At 37.2% G+C, this 16910-nt stretch overlaps 1 protein-coding gene and 1 long non-coding RNA gene across 2 annotated transcripts; both read left to right on the forward strand.

The window, feature by feature from the left end:
- The first annotated feature begins 991 nt into the window (after window positions 1-991).
- On the forward strand, window positions 992-3910 carry LOC100888024. Its single transcript, XR_143611.3, has 3 exons — window positions 992-1921; window positions 2661-2749; window positions 3584-3910. It is a non-coding gene; the product is annotated as an uncharacterized LOC100888024 (long non-coding RNA).
- Window positions 3911-7271: 3361 nt separating this feature from the next.
- LOC578461 (vesicular integral-membrane protein VIP36) lies at window positions 7272-15769 on the forward strand. Its single transcript, XM_030985527.1, has 8 exons — window positions 7272-7461; window positions 8284-8399; window positions 10427-10541; window positions 11537-11619; window positions 12223-12384; window positions 13404-13518; window positions 14743-14856; window positions 15595-15769. The coding sequence occupies exons 1-8, from the start codon at window positions 7335-7337 to the stop codon at window positions 15756-15758; spliced, it is 996 nt and encodes a 331-aa protein (XP_030841387.1). The 5' UTR covers window positions 7272-7334; the 3' UTR covers window positions 15759-15769.
- The last annotated feature ends 1141 nt before the right edge of the window (window positions 15770-16910 follow it).

Consider the following 16910-nt stretch of genomic DNA (forward strand, 5'->3'; position numbering starts at 1 on the left):
AGTTATTTTTGGAGTGGATTTTCCCTTCAATGATCCGAAGACAACTTTACAAGCTGAACCCACTCTCCTTCCCTGTTAAACTACACTATACTCCCTTTGAAAATCCCCGAAGACAATTTCCCCTTGGAAAACAATACCACAAAAGGCAACTACCCTGCCAACAATTATTAATTCCTTCCTCAGAATAGTGGTTAGTTATCCGTTTTCATTCACGTAATTGTCCTAAATGCTAATTATTTTTGTAATGAAGGTAATTATCCTACTTTGTAATTATCCGGGGTAGTCATACAGATACACAGTCTAATGTAGGACTATACAGTTTAGTCTCATTAGCTAAATTGCAGAAATGACCCACAACCTTAAGTAACGTTGGTATTGTGGCTGATAATCTGATATAACATGCGGTGTAAACTACAAAAAAAGAAAAATTCTTTCATTTCAGTGAAATCAATGTTATATACAGACATGAGAACATAAACGATCATGGACATATTGGACAAGGTATTTACAGAAATTCTTACAAATCACAAGTACACTTTTCTTCATTGTTACTCACTATGACAGATAAGTTTTACATCTTATTACAGTTAACATCCCAACTTACTTGAATTATCAAACGTATATAGCTGAAAGTACAACTTCAGTGCAACTTTTCCTTTTTCCATTTTTTCACCGAAGTAGACCCCTCTCTGAACTCACCCCACCCCCCCCCCCCCCCCCCCCCCCCCCCCCCCCCGCGCTCTAACATGATCAACGCCCATAATGTTGCGTAATATTCTTCTTAATTGTTTCTTAAACTATGCGTAGGAGAGATACGGCTATCAGACAATCAAGAATAATCAGAACAGACTTCAATGGGAATACAGTAATACACTGTACTGTATAGTAGTCAACACATTGGGGATTATCGGTAATGACGTCACGCATAACAGTAAACACTATTATACCGGGAATTCCGCCACGGTGAATATAGTGCTTTGTGCCAGCTGTAAATCGTTATCCAGTTCAAGGTGAACCAACCCGTTGCACTCGTACAGCTAGGTTCAAACCTACGCAAAGGAATTTCCCCCGCATCCACCATAATCCATGGTAACGGCGTAAGGGCCACAGTGCACAGGTAACTTGTTGTAGAAGCTTGCCTCCTCCTCCTTTGCAGCATACTTCTAAAAGTAAAGCACAATATTGAACATCGAGTTCGCGAAAGACATAATCACCTGATAGTCAATCGTCGGTAAACACGATCATTTACTAACCTTATTCTTTTCTTCACATTTGGATTTGTGATCGGCGATCCATCAAAGGGGATTTGGAGTTCATCGGGCTGCCAAGTTGTCAACGACCTGTGGCGTCGAATTACCTGTACTTTCAAACTTGGAAACAGATCGTTGTTCTGTGAAAAGCAGTGGGAATTTCTCGTTCGAAAACTAGATTTTCATTTTCAAGCTTCCTGTCGGAAATATCGGGCGTTTTTAATATATTTTGTATCGTTGAATGACGCAGAAGAATGTGGTTGAACTTCCCTGTGGTTTCACATTACTAGTATCGCAACCACTAATCGACCATTAAACATTCTTTTCGATACTGTCTCAAAACTGCTGCTGGCTGTGGTGTATATAGGCGTCGCATCTTGAGCCTGAGGTGAACGCATTGTTTGAACTTTAATTTGTTTCTTAATTATATCGCTTTGAACAATAATTTATCGACAGACTATCAACGTCTCTTGGATTATACAGACGATCCGGTTTGGTAATTTTTTAAACGCTAAAGTGAAGGAAAATTATCTTGACGTTAAAACTCTCGATCCTGATCATGGCGTTGAATGGAGTAATGTGTCAATTATGCTTCAAACTGTCTGTCATCATTATTCTGTTCACTTTCTTTTTTACCACGATAGAAGGGGAGAAGGTAGTTCAACAGCGAGGTAAGCAAGATTGATTGTTTTTGTTTTGCTTGAATCATGCCATGATAGAATCAAGTTTCAGTATCAGAGAATCCCGAACCCGGAGCAATCAACTTTAAATTACCCCACCACAAAAATTGACCAAACGCTCGTAGGGTACCAAACACTTTACCAATGAAGCTAAATCTCAAGGTTTAAGCTTTTTATGTAATACTAAACCTAATCCTAACCCTAACCCTATAACCCTACCCTAACTCTAACCATATTGGCCTTCGACGTCTATGCACATTAACCCTATTGATTGGGGAATTTTTAAAGTTTAGTCTCGAACCCTGCCACCCCACCCTCCGTGCTCTACCCGTTCACTTTCGTCTCTCCGATTTCGCCATACTCATGCTCATACCCAAGACCCTTGAATTATTTATGGGACATTCCTAGACATAATGCTACCGCGTCGGAGGAGCTGGCAGTTGGCACACTCATCGCGTCAAAAACAAATAAAAACAGGGAGATAAGTAGAAAGAGAGAGAAAGAGAGAGAGGTTCGGGGCGGGAGGGAGTAACTCTTCCCGCCGCTCGATCCATCGTCCTAATAAGACCAACTTTTAATAGACCATTATTGCCCACTCCCCTCAAACAAAATTGACTAGAAACACACACCGCTGTTTCTCTATCTCCAGTGATCATTATTGCATTGATTTTATTTTGAATATCCCAATATTTTGTTTGATGATAATCTACTCGTATTTTTGTTTACATAGCTGGAGAATGCGTCACTTGCGATGAAAACGCAGTCTGGATGGAAAAGATCAAATCGATGGAGAGAAGAGCCAACTTCCTTGAAAGAAGGGTAAGTCCTATCCGAGGGACAGTGTAATCATAACTGGCTGCAAAGCGATTATACCTCCATTTCATTATTCCGAATGTCATTATTTGGATGTCCATGATAATGGTTACTTTTTGATTAATAATGCCCTGAGTAATGAACCTTCAGCGCAGCTGAATATATTTTGTATAAAAGCTGCGCTATATAAATTTATTATTATTATTATTATTATTATTAATGCATCGAAATACTGAATTCGGTGAATTCATAATCCAGATTATGATTCTTCTGGTATAAAAATGTTTGTGTTCAAAATTATGGAACAATCTGAATATCAAATTGCCCTCCAGTGCCCCATCAACCCCATCGTCCTCCCTTTCATATAACATTCCACCCCCCCCCCCCCCCCCCCCCCCCATTTCCCCGCATTTACATTCTCCTACACTTCTTCCTCTCTTCCCTCCGGGCCCTCGCCCCCTCACTACCATTTGCAAAACAATTTCTTTTTCAATAAGAATGCGCGCGAGAGAGAGAGAATTTTACCTTCATTATCTACGACACAAACACGGGCAACAGCTGCTCATCAATCAGTGTCCTACGAAATCGATTTTTTCCTTCAACTCTAGACCCAATACTCTTCCTCACCTTATTCATAAAACCTATTCTAAAACCCATTTGCAACCACTCCCATAAATCCATTACCCTAATAGTATATGCCTATAATAATTTAATGAAGAAGTAAAGCCCGGAGGAAAAAAGGGAAAATGTCGCGAGGACGAATGGCGGATCACTAAATTCTGAATATCTATGTCATGACTGACCAACTGGTATACATGTATCGTTATTATATTTCTGCAGCACACCCGAATGGACAACTCGCTAACCGACCTTGAGGAATGTGACTGCGAGAGATGACGAACATGAGGAACATCCGACATCGCAACAGCCTCATTTTTATTCCATGATCGACAGCTCCACGTCAACCATCAAATGTTGCACACATCGTCGTATCCGTCTACGTCTATTATGCTGCCGTCTGCATGGGTCCTTTGATTTTCTTTCCAAAAGTCAAGTTCATGACATTATATCTTGTATTAAAATTATGTTGGCAGGGTCAACCCAGTAGATCGATAACTCAAGAGACCGACATTGGCAATAGGTTCACTAGACCGATACCCGACGAGACCAACAAAACAAAGAAGTTACGAACTAACCCTTGTTAAAAGTAGTTACGGACTTGTTAATATATTATTCTTAATCTTAAGTATCATTTGAGGTGTTCACACTTGTACAAGCATTGATTTTTAGTGGACCCCTCTGTTTCCAATGTGTATTTTTACATTTTGTTCTAAATGTTTATGATTGGTTTGTAATGTTTCGTTGGAAACATAAATAAATTGAAATTGAAATTGAATTGAAATACATAAGGGAAGATAGAAGATTGACGGTCACTTAAGCTTTATCAGTCTCGTGGGTCGCGGTTAAGTGAACCCTCTAAGAAGAAAGAAAAAGGCACACGAGACTGACAATGTCGGTCTAGTGGGTTGTCGTTCTCGTGCGCTGTAGCCATTGTCGGCGAGACTTAAAATAATTATTTATAAAGACTTTTTAACGCATTGTCAACAACTTTTACCATTACAAAAAAAAATGTCTTCCCATTTTCAGCGTGAAAGATGTTGTATTTTGAAAACGTTATCTTTTTCTTTGTATCTTTACGATGCTGGTTTATTAGATTAGACATTTAAATGTTAGAAGCACGCAAACAGAAAATCAGAAACGCAACCAGGGTCAACTTCTCTGTCATAAATAATAAATTGCCCCGCCCCCCCCCCCCCCCCCACTCAGAGTTATTTAGGGTATGCGTGTGCATGTTCCCTCCTTTTGAAAACACCCCCTAAGTCCGGTTTGTAAAGTCGATACGGGCAATTTTTTTTTTGTGTGTTAAAAGCCGGACTTTGCCGCGTGAAAAGTTCACGGAAGGGGGGGGGGGGGGGAGGGGGTAAATTGCATTCACTCAGAAAGCAAGAATTGCTTTCTCCTTCAAATAAATGCATCTTCAGACGTTCGTGCATTCAACGTTTTCAAACGCATAACAATTCGAATATGAATGAGCACGATTATGTGTTCATAAAGAGATGTACACAACCATTAGCATTACATTTTCAAACTGAATTATGCACTTTTTTCCGAGGGTCTAAAGCTTGCTTCAATGGATATTCATGTATATTTCATTTATAATTGTGTCAATAACATAGGTATTTTAATTCATTATTCGATAGTTTAATTAATTATTTCAGTGGCCCATTCTTCAAAAGTATTATAATCGTAACTGTCAAATTACTCAATAAACGATGCATTTGTTATCGTTTGATAAACACGTATGTATCATTATTACCCTTGTCTCTCAAAATATATTTCATATCTTTAAATGAAAATAAAGTCTGTATATTCTGTAATTCTGCAATTATTTTTTATAATGCGTATTTTTTTCATTTATGCGATCATGTCACGTTCAGTTGGTTTGAAAACGCATGAAATCGGGATATGAAAAGAAATGACGAGTATTGAGAAAGAGGGTGAGAGAAGGAGAAAATGTTCATATTAATTAATAAGATTCATAATGACAGACAGAGAATCGGGGGCGTCGCTCGAAAAGGGTTGTGAGGGGGGGGGTGACACCCATTACAAAATTTTGCGTCGATAAATCTCAATTTTTAGAGCCTGGTTGACAGATATCAGATTCTGTCCCCTTTCCACTTTCTTTATTTATCCTTCTCGCATGTTTTTTTGCTAAATTGATTACACACTTACCTTTCTGCAAATTTGGTCTGAACACCCCCCCCCCCCCACCACCCCAGCCCCCTCTGCCTCACAAAGTTAAGTCTGGCTACGCCCCTGCTGTTACGTTTTGTAAAACAGTGAGATAGTGCAGTACGCTGGCAGTACATACAGGGACTAGGAATGTGTGACACCCTGTTTCAAAATTCATGTCATCACAAATTAATCAAATCAAATCAAATGCTAAAATTGAATTATTTTACCTTGTAAACAGAGATAAACGAAAGTTGATTGACGAACTTTCAACAGTAAGAGAGAGAGAGAGAGAGAGAGAGAGAGAGAGAGAGGGGGAGGGAAAGAGAGAGAGAGAGAGAGAGAGAGAGAGAGAAACAAAATTGAAAATCTCCCCAATTTTCCTTGCTTAATTATTTGTTGGAAATTTTGCTATGAAACTGTCCCCCCCCCCTTAATAAAAAAAACGAAACATTAAAATGTTTTTTGAAAACAGAATAAAATCTGTGAGTAAGCGAAATAAATACATGGCATATATTTGATTTCGTCATCAAATGGGCCTACTGGAAAGTAAATAAAAATCACAGAACTATTTACATGTAGTTACCTGAATATAAACCTCGAATTTCAGGTGGTGATTTAAAGACATGGGTGGGGGGGGGGGGTCAGGGGCAGCGCCAGGTTATTTTGTTAGGGGGCGAATGGGCACGCCACGCAAGAGGTGTCTGAGGGGGATGTGCCCCCTCAGAAGTTGAAGAGGTTTTTTTTTAAATTGATGGATAAATGGCTCGATTATGTGTTTACTTTTCGCCAAATTAAAAAGAAAACAGTCTTAAGTTCAACTAACAAGAACAAGAACGCAGGGGGGGGGGGGGGTGTCATCATATTTTTCAGAAGGGTTGTTATAGATGAATTTGTCGTTTCCATTGAACAATCAGCCATAAGGTTTAGGAGATACATGTACAAGGGAATAATTTGATTTTTTTTCAGTTGGTGAAAGATTTTTCATCGTAAACCAATGTTTGAACTGCCGGTAATGTGAATATAATAATGACGCGTCTATTAAATCTGATCGCCCGATTTGGTTTGCTTTTTCTCTATATTTATTTTCCCCCCCCCCCCCCCCGCCCTCCCTTACGTCATAATTTACATTTTAGTTCTCTTTCTCCTAGCCTTCCTCCTTCTCGTCCCCTTCCTTTTCTTTTCTTCTCCTTCTTTTCCTTTCCTTTCCTTTTCTTTCTCATTTTCCTCTTTCTCCTTCCCTTCCTCTTCCCTTTTTTTCAAAATGATAGGGGCGGCTACGCCCCCTTCCCCCTGTGGCGCCGCCCCTGGGGGGGGGGGGGTGCATGTAATGATGTCCATGCAGACTCGGCCTGGCCCCTACCTCTAAGCCATATGCTGATAGTGCATAGGACAAGATGGAAGTGTGTGTAGTTCAAACATTATGATTTTTATATTTTCAATGTGAGATTAGGCCAAATTAGAACTGATGGCAGAGAGGGCTGATTATTATTGTCATTTATTTAGGCCCTATTTATATTTATTTCTATCTTTTCCCAGCCTATTAATATTTTGTTTCGTTTTGTTTTGTTTTTTAATTGCTTTTTGTTGGAAAATAAGTTAATTGTATCATTATTATGCGTGGGTCTGTGCTACATTGTGAATAAATGCAAAAATATTCATAATATTTTTTCAGGGGAACCACAACCTTGAAACAACTGACGTGCACGTAATACGTAACACGATAATACGAAAAAATTAACTAACACCAATATCAACGCTTGGGACATTACACAAAAAGAGTATTCTGGCTGCTGCAATGGCTTTCACTCGTACTTTACTCGTCTGTGTCGTGCAATTTTTGACGTTTCTCCAAGCTCTTGGAGATGAGGTAAATCCAAATGAATTCCTCAAGCGAGAACATTCTCTAATGCGTCCATACACAGGTAAATATGTGTTAATTTTGTTGTATTATTGCGTATTTTGGGGTGTATTTTAGGGGAATGACAGATCGAATTGCTTGCCAGCGTGGCGTTATTTCTTGGCCGCCATCTCTCCGCTGGAGGTTTGTCATGTGTACGCTATTCAGTAGGAGTGGCCTGCGGGCGCGGCTAGCTCGTCTACTCTAGTGGATGGCCAATGACATGATGAGGACTTCAAAAGGCTAGACCTGAGTCGGTCTTCACTATTTAGGCAAATTTCATATGTTTAAATTAGTCCTTTATGTTAGGAACTTCTGCTTTTGAAGAGTACTTTTCTAGAGAAAACTCCACAGATTACAAATGTCAAGAATTTTGTGGTTGCAAAATTGCATGAAAATGATCATGTTGATTAATGATGATCATGCTATTGCTAGATCTACTTTGCTAGTTTAAATCTGATTTTTGTTCAATGGTTGCATTTTCAACCATATGATGATACCTTTCATTGCCTTTTGACAAGTCGTAATTTACCACTCTTTTTTGCGATGAATGCAAACTTTTATCATGTTCATTTTGCATGTTTTATTCAAGTTTAATTTCAGCTTGATTTTTCATTAGATTAGGCCGAGTGCTGTAAATTAAATAAAAGGATTTAGAAACCTCTTGTTTGTAAAGTTTCAAGGCTCAATTTCAAGCAGAATTATATTTGGCTTTCTGAGTAAGACTAAGAATGATAATTCTAGTTACAATAACTTACATGAAGGCATAAGGCGTCCTGTAAAGTTTTCAAAAACTTTATTTTTATTTATTATTAATATTATTTTTATTTTGTTTAATCGTGCACAGGGGCTGGTGCTAGTCTACCGATGTGGGACATTACGGGAAATACCATGGTAACCAATGACTACATCAGACTGACGCCAGACCATCAAAGCATGAGAGGAGCTGTGTGGAACCAAGTGGTGAATATTTTATTTAGCTCTGTGGATAAGGTTTTTTTCAGAAGGGCTTAAAACGAATCGATTGGCTTGCCCATATCACATGGTAAAACTCCTGTGGGGGTCACTCTCATACACAAGTGCTACCCACAGGTCTGTGTCCATCAACCTCTGAAATGGACCCTAATGGCTTATCGCACCTTTACTGAAATGACCCTTTTTTTAAAGAAAACGTTGAAACCTGTTAACCTGAAAAGGTACCCTTTTGTTGGTTTTTGTGCGATCTGTTCTTGAAAAACACCCTTAGGAAGAACGTTGACGATGCCATATAGCTGAAAAAAACACCCTTTCCACGCTTGTCATGTTGGGAGTGACACCATATTTTATGCAGGCCTGTTTCCATATGCTGGTAACGACAGCATTATAAATATTGTTACCGGTATTCATGATATATACTCTTACCATTTAGGTCTTGGAATGTTTAGAATTTATTTGTTCTCTTTCTCTCAGCATATACTTACATTATCTGAAGATTATTACATGTACCTTTACAGTATGATGTCTATTTACGATAGAAAGTAAATCAATCAAGTGAGGGCTTATGAAACTAAACAGGAAGCCTTGCAACAACCTTTTGATAAGAACCTTGTCTCTTTATTAACCTGTCATGATCATGCTATTTCCTCCATACCAAATTACATGTACACCTGGAAACTTGAAAATCATTGGGACACATGAGTTTACTTTATGCCATAAAACCATTGTCACTCTTGTCATGAGCCATTATTACTCACAGATATACCTAGTTCAGTAAAAAGAGATATCCCCAAAGACATAGAGATTTAGAAGGAAAATGTACATGTTAAGTTTCCTTCCTAGTTCCTACTTTCTCAAATAGAAGGAAATGAAATGTTGAATTTGTAGCAAGTGGAAGTTACATGTATAACTTAAAGAGAAGGTTGAGTTCTGGGAAGAGGTAAAAAATAATTTGTGATCATTATCATTGTTATTATGCAAGGGTGGAAGAACATCAGATTAAACATGTTCCCTGAAAAGCATGGCTCTTCAAATGCCTCCATATTCTAAATATGACATGAAACATCGTGAAAATCGGGGGTTAGGTTTTTTTCGCCATGTGCTCGTGTAGTCCCATATACGTCATTCTGTGTACAGTACTTGTAACTTTGCCAAGATTTGGCCAAATTTCTTATCATTTTGATGATTCCAGAACCTTGCAATACACACGAATACTTATATACTAGATGATCAACCTTTTCTGATAGATTCCACACCGTTTCTTTCACAATGCAATCACATGACCAGAACTCAACTTTATCTTTATCTTTAAGTATCATAAGTGGTGAACTTTCCTTTGATATATTACATTCCTACATGGAGAATGTAGCGGGCATTATCCTTTTGTAATCAACAAGATTACTTAGAGGTAGATATAGTTGATATGAATAATGAATCACATTGTCACTAACTATGTCACTCTAGGTTCAAAGCTATATCCTTGATTTTTTTTAGCTGTATCTTGTGTAATAATAATAAAAAGAAGCAACATGGTTTAAAAAACAAACAAAACAAAAAGAAAAGAAAAACAAATAAATAAATGAACTCCCACAACACAAATTTACTGTTAAAATATTTCACATGTTACGTTGTAATAGTACATTTGTATGTGTATGATAGTGCATCTGACATTTGAGCACCTTCTCTCCCTCCCACCTAGACTCGCGCTGTATTCATATATCTTATCAATCCAAATAAAATTATGGTACACCGTAACACCAAGTGATATTAGCCGTTATATAAAGATAACATGTGAAGTTCAAAGTTACAAGATCTGATTTTATACACTCTGTTGTTTTCCATGTATTCTCCACGTGGGTTGATTTGTATTGCCAATGCAAGATCATCTTAAAGAACCAAATGTTATTTAAAGCCATTACAATATTCAGGTACCAGTAGTTCATTTTTATGGAAAATCTTGAGTTTTCTCTGAAGAACTTATTTACCATGTTTTACTTCTTTTCTTGCATTTACAGTCGAATAAGTCGCCACATTGGGAGCTGCATCTTCACTTCAGTGTGCATGGATCGGGGAAGACCTTGTTTGGAGATGGCTTTGCTATCTGGTACACCAAAGAACGCATGAAAGATGGTAAATTCCTAATTATACATTGTTTCCCCTTTTTCAGATCTCCACACTCACTTTTTGTAAGGGGGCTGGGACTGAATTTTTAATATATATTTTTAATTTATTAATTCTTAAAATACACTAGTTTTAGAATATACCAAACATTACGTATTAGAACCCCATTCCTACTTGCACATGCACTTTCACTGCACCCATTTGATCAATTTCGCGTGTACAATTCTATAATTTAAGAGTTTGCCGCTATTCTCTCGAGGCCGCCATCGATTTCAAGCTTACCGCTCATGATGGCGGTCTCCTGCGTTTTCTGTAATTCATCTATTTTCATCGAAAAATATTTGTGTTTGTATGAATCTTATTTAATGTACTTAAAAATATATGATCATGTAAAATGAAGAAAAAATTGTTACTTATGTATATGATTATGTTCTGTTTTGAAAACGCATAAATGAAAACGAAAAAAACAAACAAACAACTATTAATTTTACAGCCCATATGCATGAGCCCTGTGTAAAAATTTCAAAAATTTGGGGGTCCAGACTTAAATTTTAGGCTCCTGTGTTTCCCTGGCGCCTGGTACTGTCGAGACCTGCCGTCTTCCTATCGTACTTTTAGTGATTCCAAAGCAGTATAATACATGTATGCTGACCGATTTAGTGATCAGAGAGATGAATTAAAAGTCATAACAAGGTGTCCATTTAAAATAAATTACATTGTCTTTAGTGGACATTTTATTTTGGGTTTTCTATGAAAAAGATATTTCCTTGAGGCCATATTTTCCCCCTTCCCCCATTTTTTAGACTTTTTCTGAGATGCTCAGAGCTCAGTCACCCCCACTAACTATAAAAATGTACTTTTCCATAAAATAAACAACCAGATAAAATGGCAAACAGAATTATTGTAATAATTGGAATTATTGGAAATGAAAATCTCACCCAGCAAGATTGAAAAGCAGATAATGTCATTCTTTTTTCTCCCTCTCTCTCTCCATATTTAAACAGGACCTGTGTTTGGAAACATTGATTATTTCACTGGACTAGGTCTCTTCTTTGATACATACAGCAATCACAATGGTCCACACAATGTGAGTCTCAACGTCATGCTGTCTTTCATAGACATTTCTCTGTACATAATTTGTATTTATAATAGGGTGGTCCTCATAAGGGTTTTAACATGTAATAGTGACAGGTTTTTGTTGATGAAATTACGGGTTTGAAATTCACAGGTTGAAATTCAATCTGAACCACACACAAAAATTGAAATATTAACCATAAATTTTTTTTGAAAATGCATCAAATTATGGCTCAGATTGTACCAGAGAATAACATGTAGTCTAGTTCAATTTTGAATTTTGTGAAGTAATGGATGAAACATTCTCACTATGGAACAAGCCTAATCTTCCAAAAATATGTTCAAGAAACTTGGAATTTTAATTATTCTCCACCTAATGTGAATCTAATTTGATATTGATTTGTGTTATTATTTTATTTATATATTTATTTTATTTGATTTATTGGTATTTTAATTTATTGATGTATTTCATTTATTTCTTTAATTATTTTTAATATATCAATTTTATTAATTTTATTTATTTTACTATTTTATTTATTTGGTTTATTTATTTATTTATTTATTTTTTAATTTCTAATTTACCGGTATTCATTAATTATTATTTTTTGTTCTGCAGCATGCACATCCCTACATCTCAGCACAGATCAACAACGGCACCCAACACTACGACCATGACAGAGACGGAACACACACTGAGCTGGCTGGATGCCACGCCCCCTTCAGGAACAAAGACCATAACACACACGTTGCTATCAGATACTTCATGAGCAGACTAACAGTAAGTTATTCGCTTTATGAAGATGAAGACAGTGATGGGAAAAGAGAGTGTTGGAGAAAAAGAGAGAGAGAGAGAGAGAGAATTGGAGAGGGAGAGAGAGAGAGAAAGTTAAAGATGTAGTTGAGTACTAGTCATGCAATTACATTATGAAAGAAGCTGTCTGGAAGCAATTGGGAAACGTTGATTATGTTGTACGTGAGAATTATGTATTCTGTAAAGTGTTTTTAATCATAAAAAATCATAAGAAATTTACCTTGTCTTGCTGGAAGTTTCATGCATTTTACACAGAAATTCGAAATTTGGTCTGAACTTTTCAGAGTTTTATTCAGAGTGCCTATACACAGGTCACTATGTGCAAATGAGAGTGTGTTATTAAATCAAAGATGATGCCCAGAAAGTTTTTGTGCATTTATTTTTATTTCACTGGTTCAAACAACCAATCTACATGTACTGCAGGATAAACAATCCAGAATAAATCATAGCAATTTTCTCTTAAAATATGATTCCCATAGCAGAGCTCAAGATTAGCTTAATCCCCAATACTGCACTACTTATAGCTACTTGCGCCCTTTATAAAGCAAACAATGCCTTATCGGTGCCTGTTGGTCCCCCATGATCCCCTTTCTTAATCACTTGTCAGTGATCTTGCAGGGAGGTTTTATCCCCTCTGGCCAAACTAGTGCAGATGGGCTTTAAACGCCCATAGTAGTGGGGAGTTTGACACCATTCAGGTGTTGGGTGTCAGCCACCAAGAGTGAACTTCGCTTTTACAACCGACAGGTCTTGTGTACTGCACTATGCCCTGAACTTAATACCATAAGGAATTCCCGTTGTACTAAAACTGCCCTTACCCTCTGGAGTATTTTTCTAGTGGGACCAACTCAACTACATCTGGTGTCTGTGAATAATGAAACAATACACATGTACATGTATGTACACTGACCACTATGTGTGTTTATTTAATTTCCTTATCGTGTAAAATTGCTCAAACAAGTACATGCATTATTTCATTCATACAGGTAATGATGGATATAACGGGCGAAGGAAAATGGCAGCATTGTATAGATCAGACAAATATAATCTTACCAACTGGATATTACTTTGGAGCCTCAGCTGCTACAGGACAATTGGCAGGTCGGCAGATAATTTCTTGGTATTTTAACTCTTAATTTGCCATGGACTGCTGCATTGTTGAGAGTATTATGAAACATGTACACTGTATGTTCACTGTATGACTATGAAAGTTCCCTTTTCTTTGTTTTATTGGTAGACCAAAACCAGGAAAGAGTTAATATTTTTCGTTGTGATTAGCGGTGGTTTGGTTGATACTGATGATAGGCAGGCCTGATAATTACTGATTTAAATCGGTTTCCCGCTTTTTTTTTCTTCCCCAAATTAAAAAAAAACCTAATTCCTCCCCCCCCAAAATGTTACATTGATTTTTTTCCCAACGTTCTTAATCAAAAGGGGGGTAATGTAGGGGATGGTTGTGGTAGTGGTAATTTGTATTTGTAATAGTGGTGGTGGTGTTGCTTGTCTAGTTGTGGTGGTGTTGCTAGTAGTGGTGTTGATGGTGGTGGTGGTGGAGGTAGTATTGGTGGAAGTGATGGTATTGATGATGGGGATTATTGTGGTGGTGGTAGTAGTAACTGTGGTGTTAATAATGATTTTATTGGATAGTGGTGTTCGTTGTGATGGTAGAGATATTAAGGATGACCAAGATGATAACGACATTTAAACTTGTATTTAAATTTAATATTAGTTATTACTGATAATAAATATTTCTCATAATAGATGCACTTTTAAAAATATCACTGAAGTGAGAAAACCATTCACCCTGTTACTAGCTTCTGTTGCCATTTTGCACTCAGTACACACCCTCCATTCCCCTGCATTCTAGTCCATTGCCTTTCACAGGTACTCAATGTATACTATCACCACAAAGACCATTTATACACCAGGGGGTGTTTCACAAAGATCCTAAGTCGAACTTAACTCTAAGTTGGACTTAACAATTATGGAGAGCCAATTATAGCCTTAAAATAAAATATATTCAAAAGTGAAAAATCAAGTATTTTAGACTTTTTATAAATTCCACATCAAGAACATGAAATCTCCTTGATAATAGAAAAATATAAATGATTTGAAACAACATTTTATGCCTTTTAAAATACCTGTTGCAAATTATTTTCATTGACGCTAACGGCTTTCTATAGTTGTTAAGTCCAACTTAGAGATAAGTTCAACTTAAGATCTTTGTAAAACAGCCCCTGGGTAGATAGAAACATCAAACATGTACAGATACTGAGAAATGCCCTGCTTAAGGATAACTTTCATCTCTTCTCATTTTCTTTGCAGATAATCATGACATCCATTCTGTAAAAGTTTACGAGTTAGAAGGTATTGATTTAGACAAAGAAACGGATTACAGCAAACTGTTACCATCAGCGCAGTACTTTGCACCACCAAGAGGTAGGTTTCATCTTCTATTCCTCTTTTTTTCCAGTCAAGAAAAATTCTGGAAAACAAGAAAATCACTGAATTCTAGGGAAAAATCTGGGAATTTTATTGGCCCATAAAGCTCTCTCTTGTACTTTTCTCATGTCCAAACAGCATATCCAGTGGATGATCGACTATGCTGGATGTAAGTGAATTATCCTGGAGTTTTGTCAACAATTATAACGTTGACAATTTTTTGTTTATTCTTTTCCTTCTTATTCCCCAATGAAATGTATATACTGGTAAACAGAATTTTCTAATGTAATTTCTATTTTTATGTCCATGTATGTGATTTCAGTAGCTCTTTAGGGGAATTTGGGGGATATTGTATAGCAGCATGTGAAAGACATCAGCGTTTGCCAAATTAAAGAAGGACAAAAAAAAATCCATCCATCTTTCTTCTTCTTCTTTACGTGCCATGTCCTGCCGTGCCATGTCCCATATTCTATGAAGTAATTCATTCTCCCGAGATCAATGCCACTTTCAGAAATCCCACTCCTTTTAAAAGCTACTCATCCACAGAATCCTCCTTCTACCCCTACTCCTCCTCCCCTCTATTCTTCCAGTCAGTGTAAGATTTTCCAAACCATCCTTTTGAATAACATGACCCAAGAAGCTCAGCTGTCGACCTCTTATATTATTCAGAAGCTTTCGTCTTGTTCCTGCCCTGGGAAAAAATTTCATCCATTGTTTTGTTTCTGCTTCATACAGATCACATTGATGATCCTCAAGGGGCCTTCAAGAACTCAACGCTAAGCTGGAAGAGAATGTTCCTCATCCTCTTCTGTATCATCCTGGGCATCGCTGTCTGTATCATCGTCGGCGTCGTAGTATTCCAGAAGAGGCAGGAACACCAGAGGAAGCGCTTTTATTAGATGATAAAAAACAAGATTTATTTTTCATTTTTTTATGAACGAATTTAGAAAGGGTGGCGATTGTGTGTGTTTTGGCATTCCAAGATTGCGATGTTGGTTGGGGCATGATTAGGAATTAGTTTCACGACACATCTAGAAGGTATTTACACAATTTTTTTTTTCTAGTCACCCAAGATGGGGGAATTTCATTGACCCAAAACGAAAGTAGCTAGTTTCTTGTATTTTGTCTTCTGTATTCTTTATTCTCTGGATGAAGGCATTTCAAACTAGGAATAGGTTGAAATATCGATCCTGGAATTTGAGACTTCATCAGAAGGAAAAGCAAATGTTTCATGGAATACTGGTTTCGGATGTCTCTGGTTCGGATGCATTTCTTAGATGTGTCAGAACCATATACTGTCTGTTTGGTGCCAGAAGCACATTAACTCCTATTACTTTGACAGCTAACGCCCTTCTGATTCCGAACAGACAATGTATCAACGCTCATAGGTAAATACCTTTGCATGTGTCGTAAAACTCAGTCCATGGTTTCAACCATCCTAATGAACTTGTTCAACAGATTTGGAGCATTGTTTAGAAGGTGAAATTTGGGAACATGGTTTTATACTAGCTTCTATGAATCGCAAACAGTATGAGTTTAGGTCTCGCTTTAGGTCCTACTCAATTATTAGTGAAAGGCTAAAATATAGGTTAAGTTTAGGATATATAAACTAATATTAAGGTCATTTTCTTTTAGCTGCTGGGGCAGGTGTTAGCTTGAAATTATTACCATCCCTTACACCTTCATAGCCCCAAGCATGTGATGAAAAAACATTTACTCTGTCGACATATGCTCCAATATTTGTTGACAAATTTTGGGTTACAACTTGCGGTTTGAGTTTCAATTATAATTTAGACGTAGAAAAAGGGTTAGGGTTTGAATGTTAATTATAATTAAGACAAAGATAAAGGGTTAAGTTGAGAATCTAGTTCAAATTTTGCTAATTTAGGGCTTCAGGTTGAGTAGAGTGTTAGGTGCAGGATGAGAAATTTGATTAGTGTTGACATTGACAAAGGAGCATGTGTTGTCAGAGCCTAAAGTCATATAAATGATATAATGTCAAGATTTCGGTTGAGGTTTGAGAGATATTTGAAGTAGGTAATATTTTGTAA

This window comes from Strongylocentrotus purpuratus, unplaced genomic scaffold, assembly GCF_000002235.5.
Source record: "Strongylocentrotus purpuratus isolate Spur 01 unplaced genomic scaffold, Spur_5.0 spur5_scaffold_15, whole genome shotgun sequence".
Classification (NCBI taxonomy): domain Eukaryota; kingdom Metazoa; phylum Echinodermata; class Echinoidea; order Camarodonta; family Strongylocentrotidae; genus Strongylocentrotus; species Strongylocentrotus purpuratus.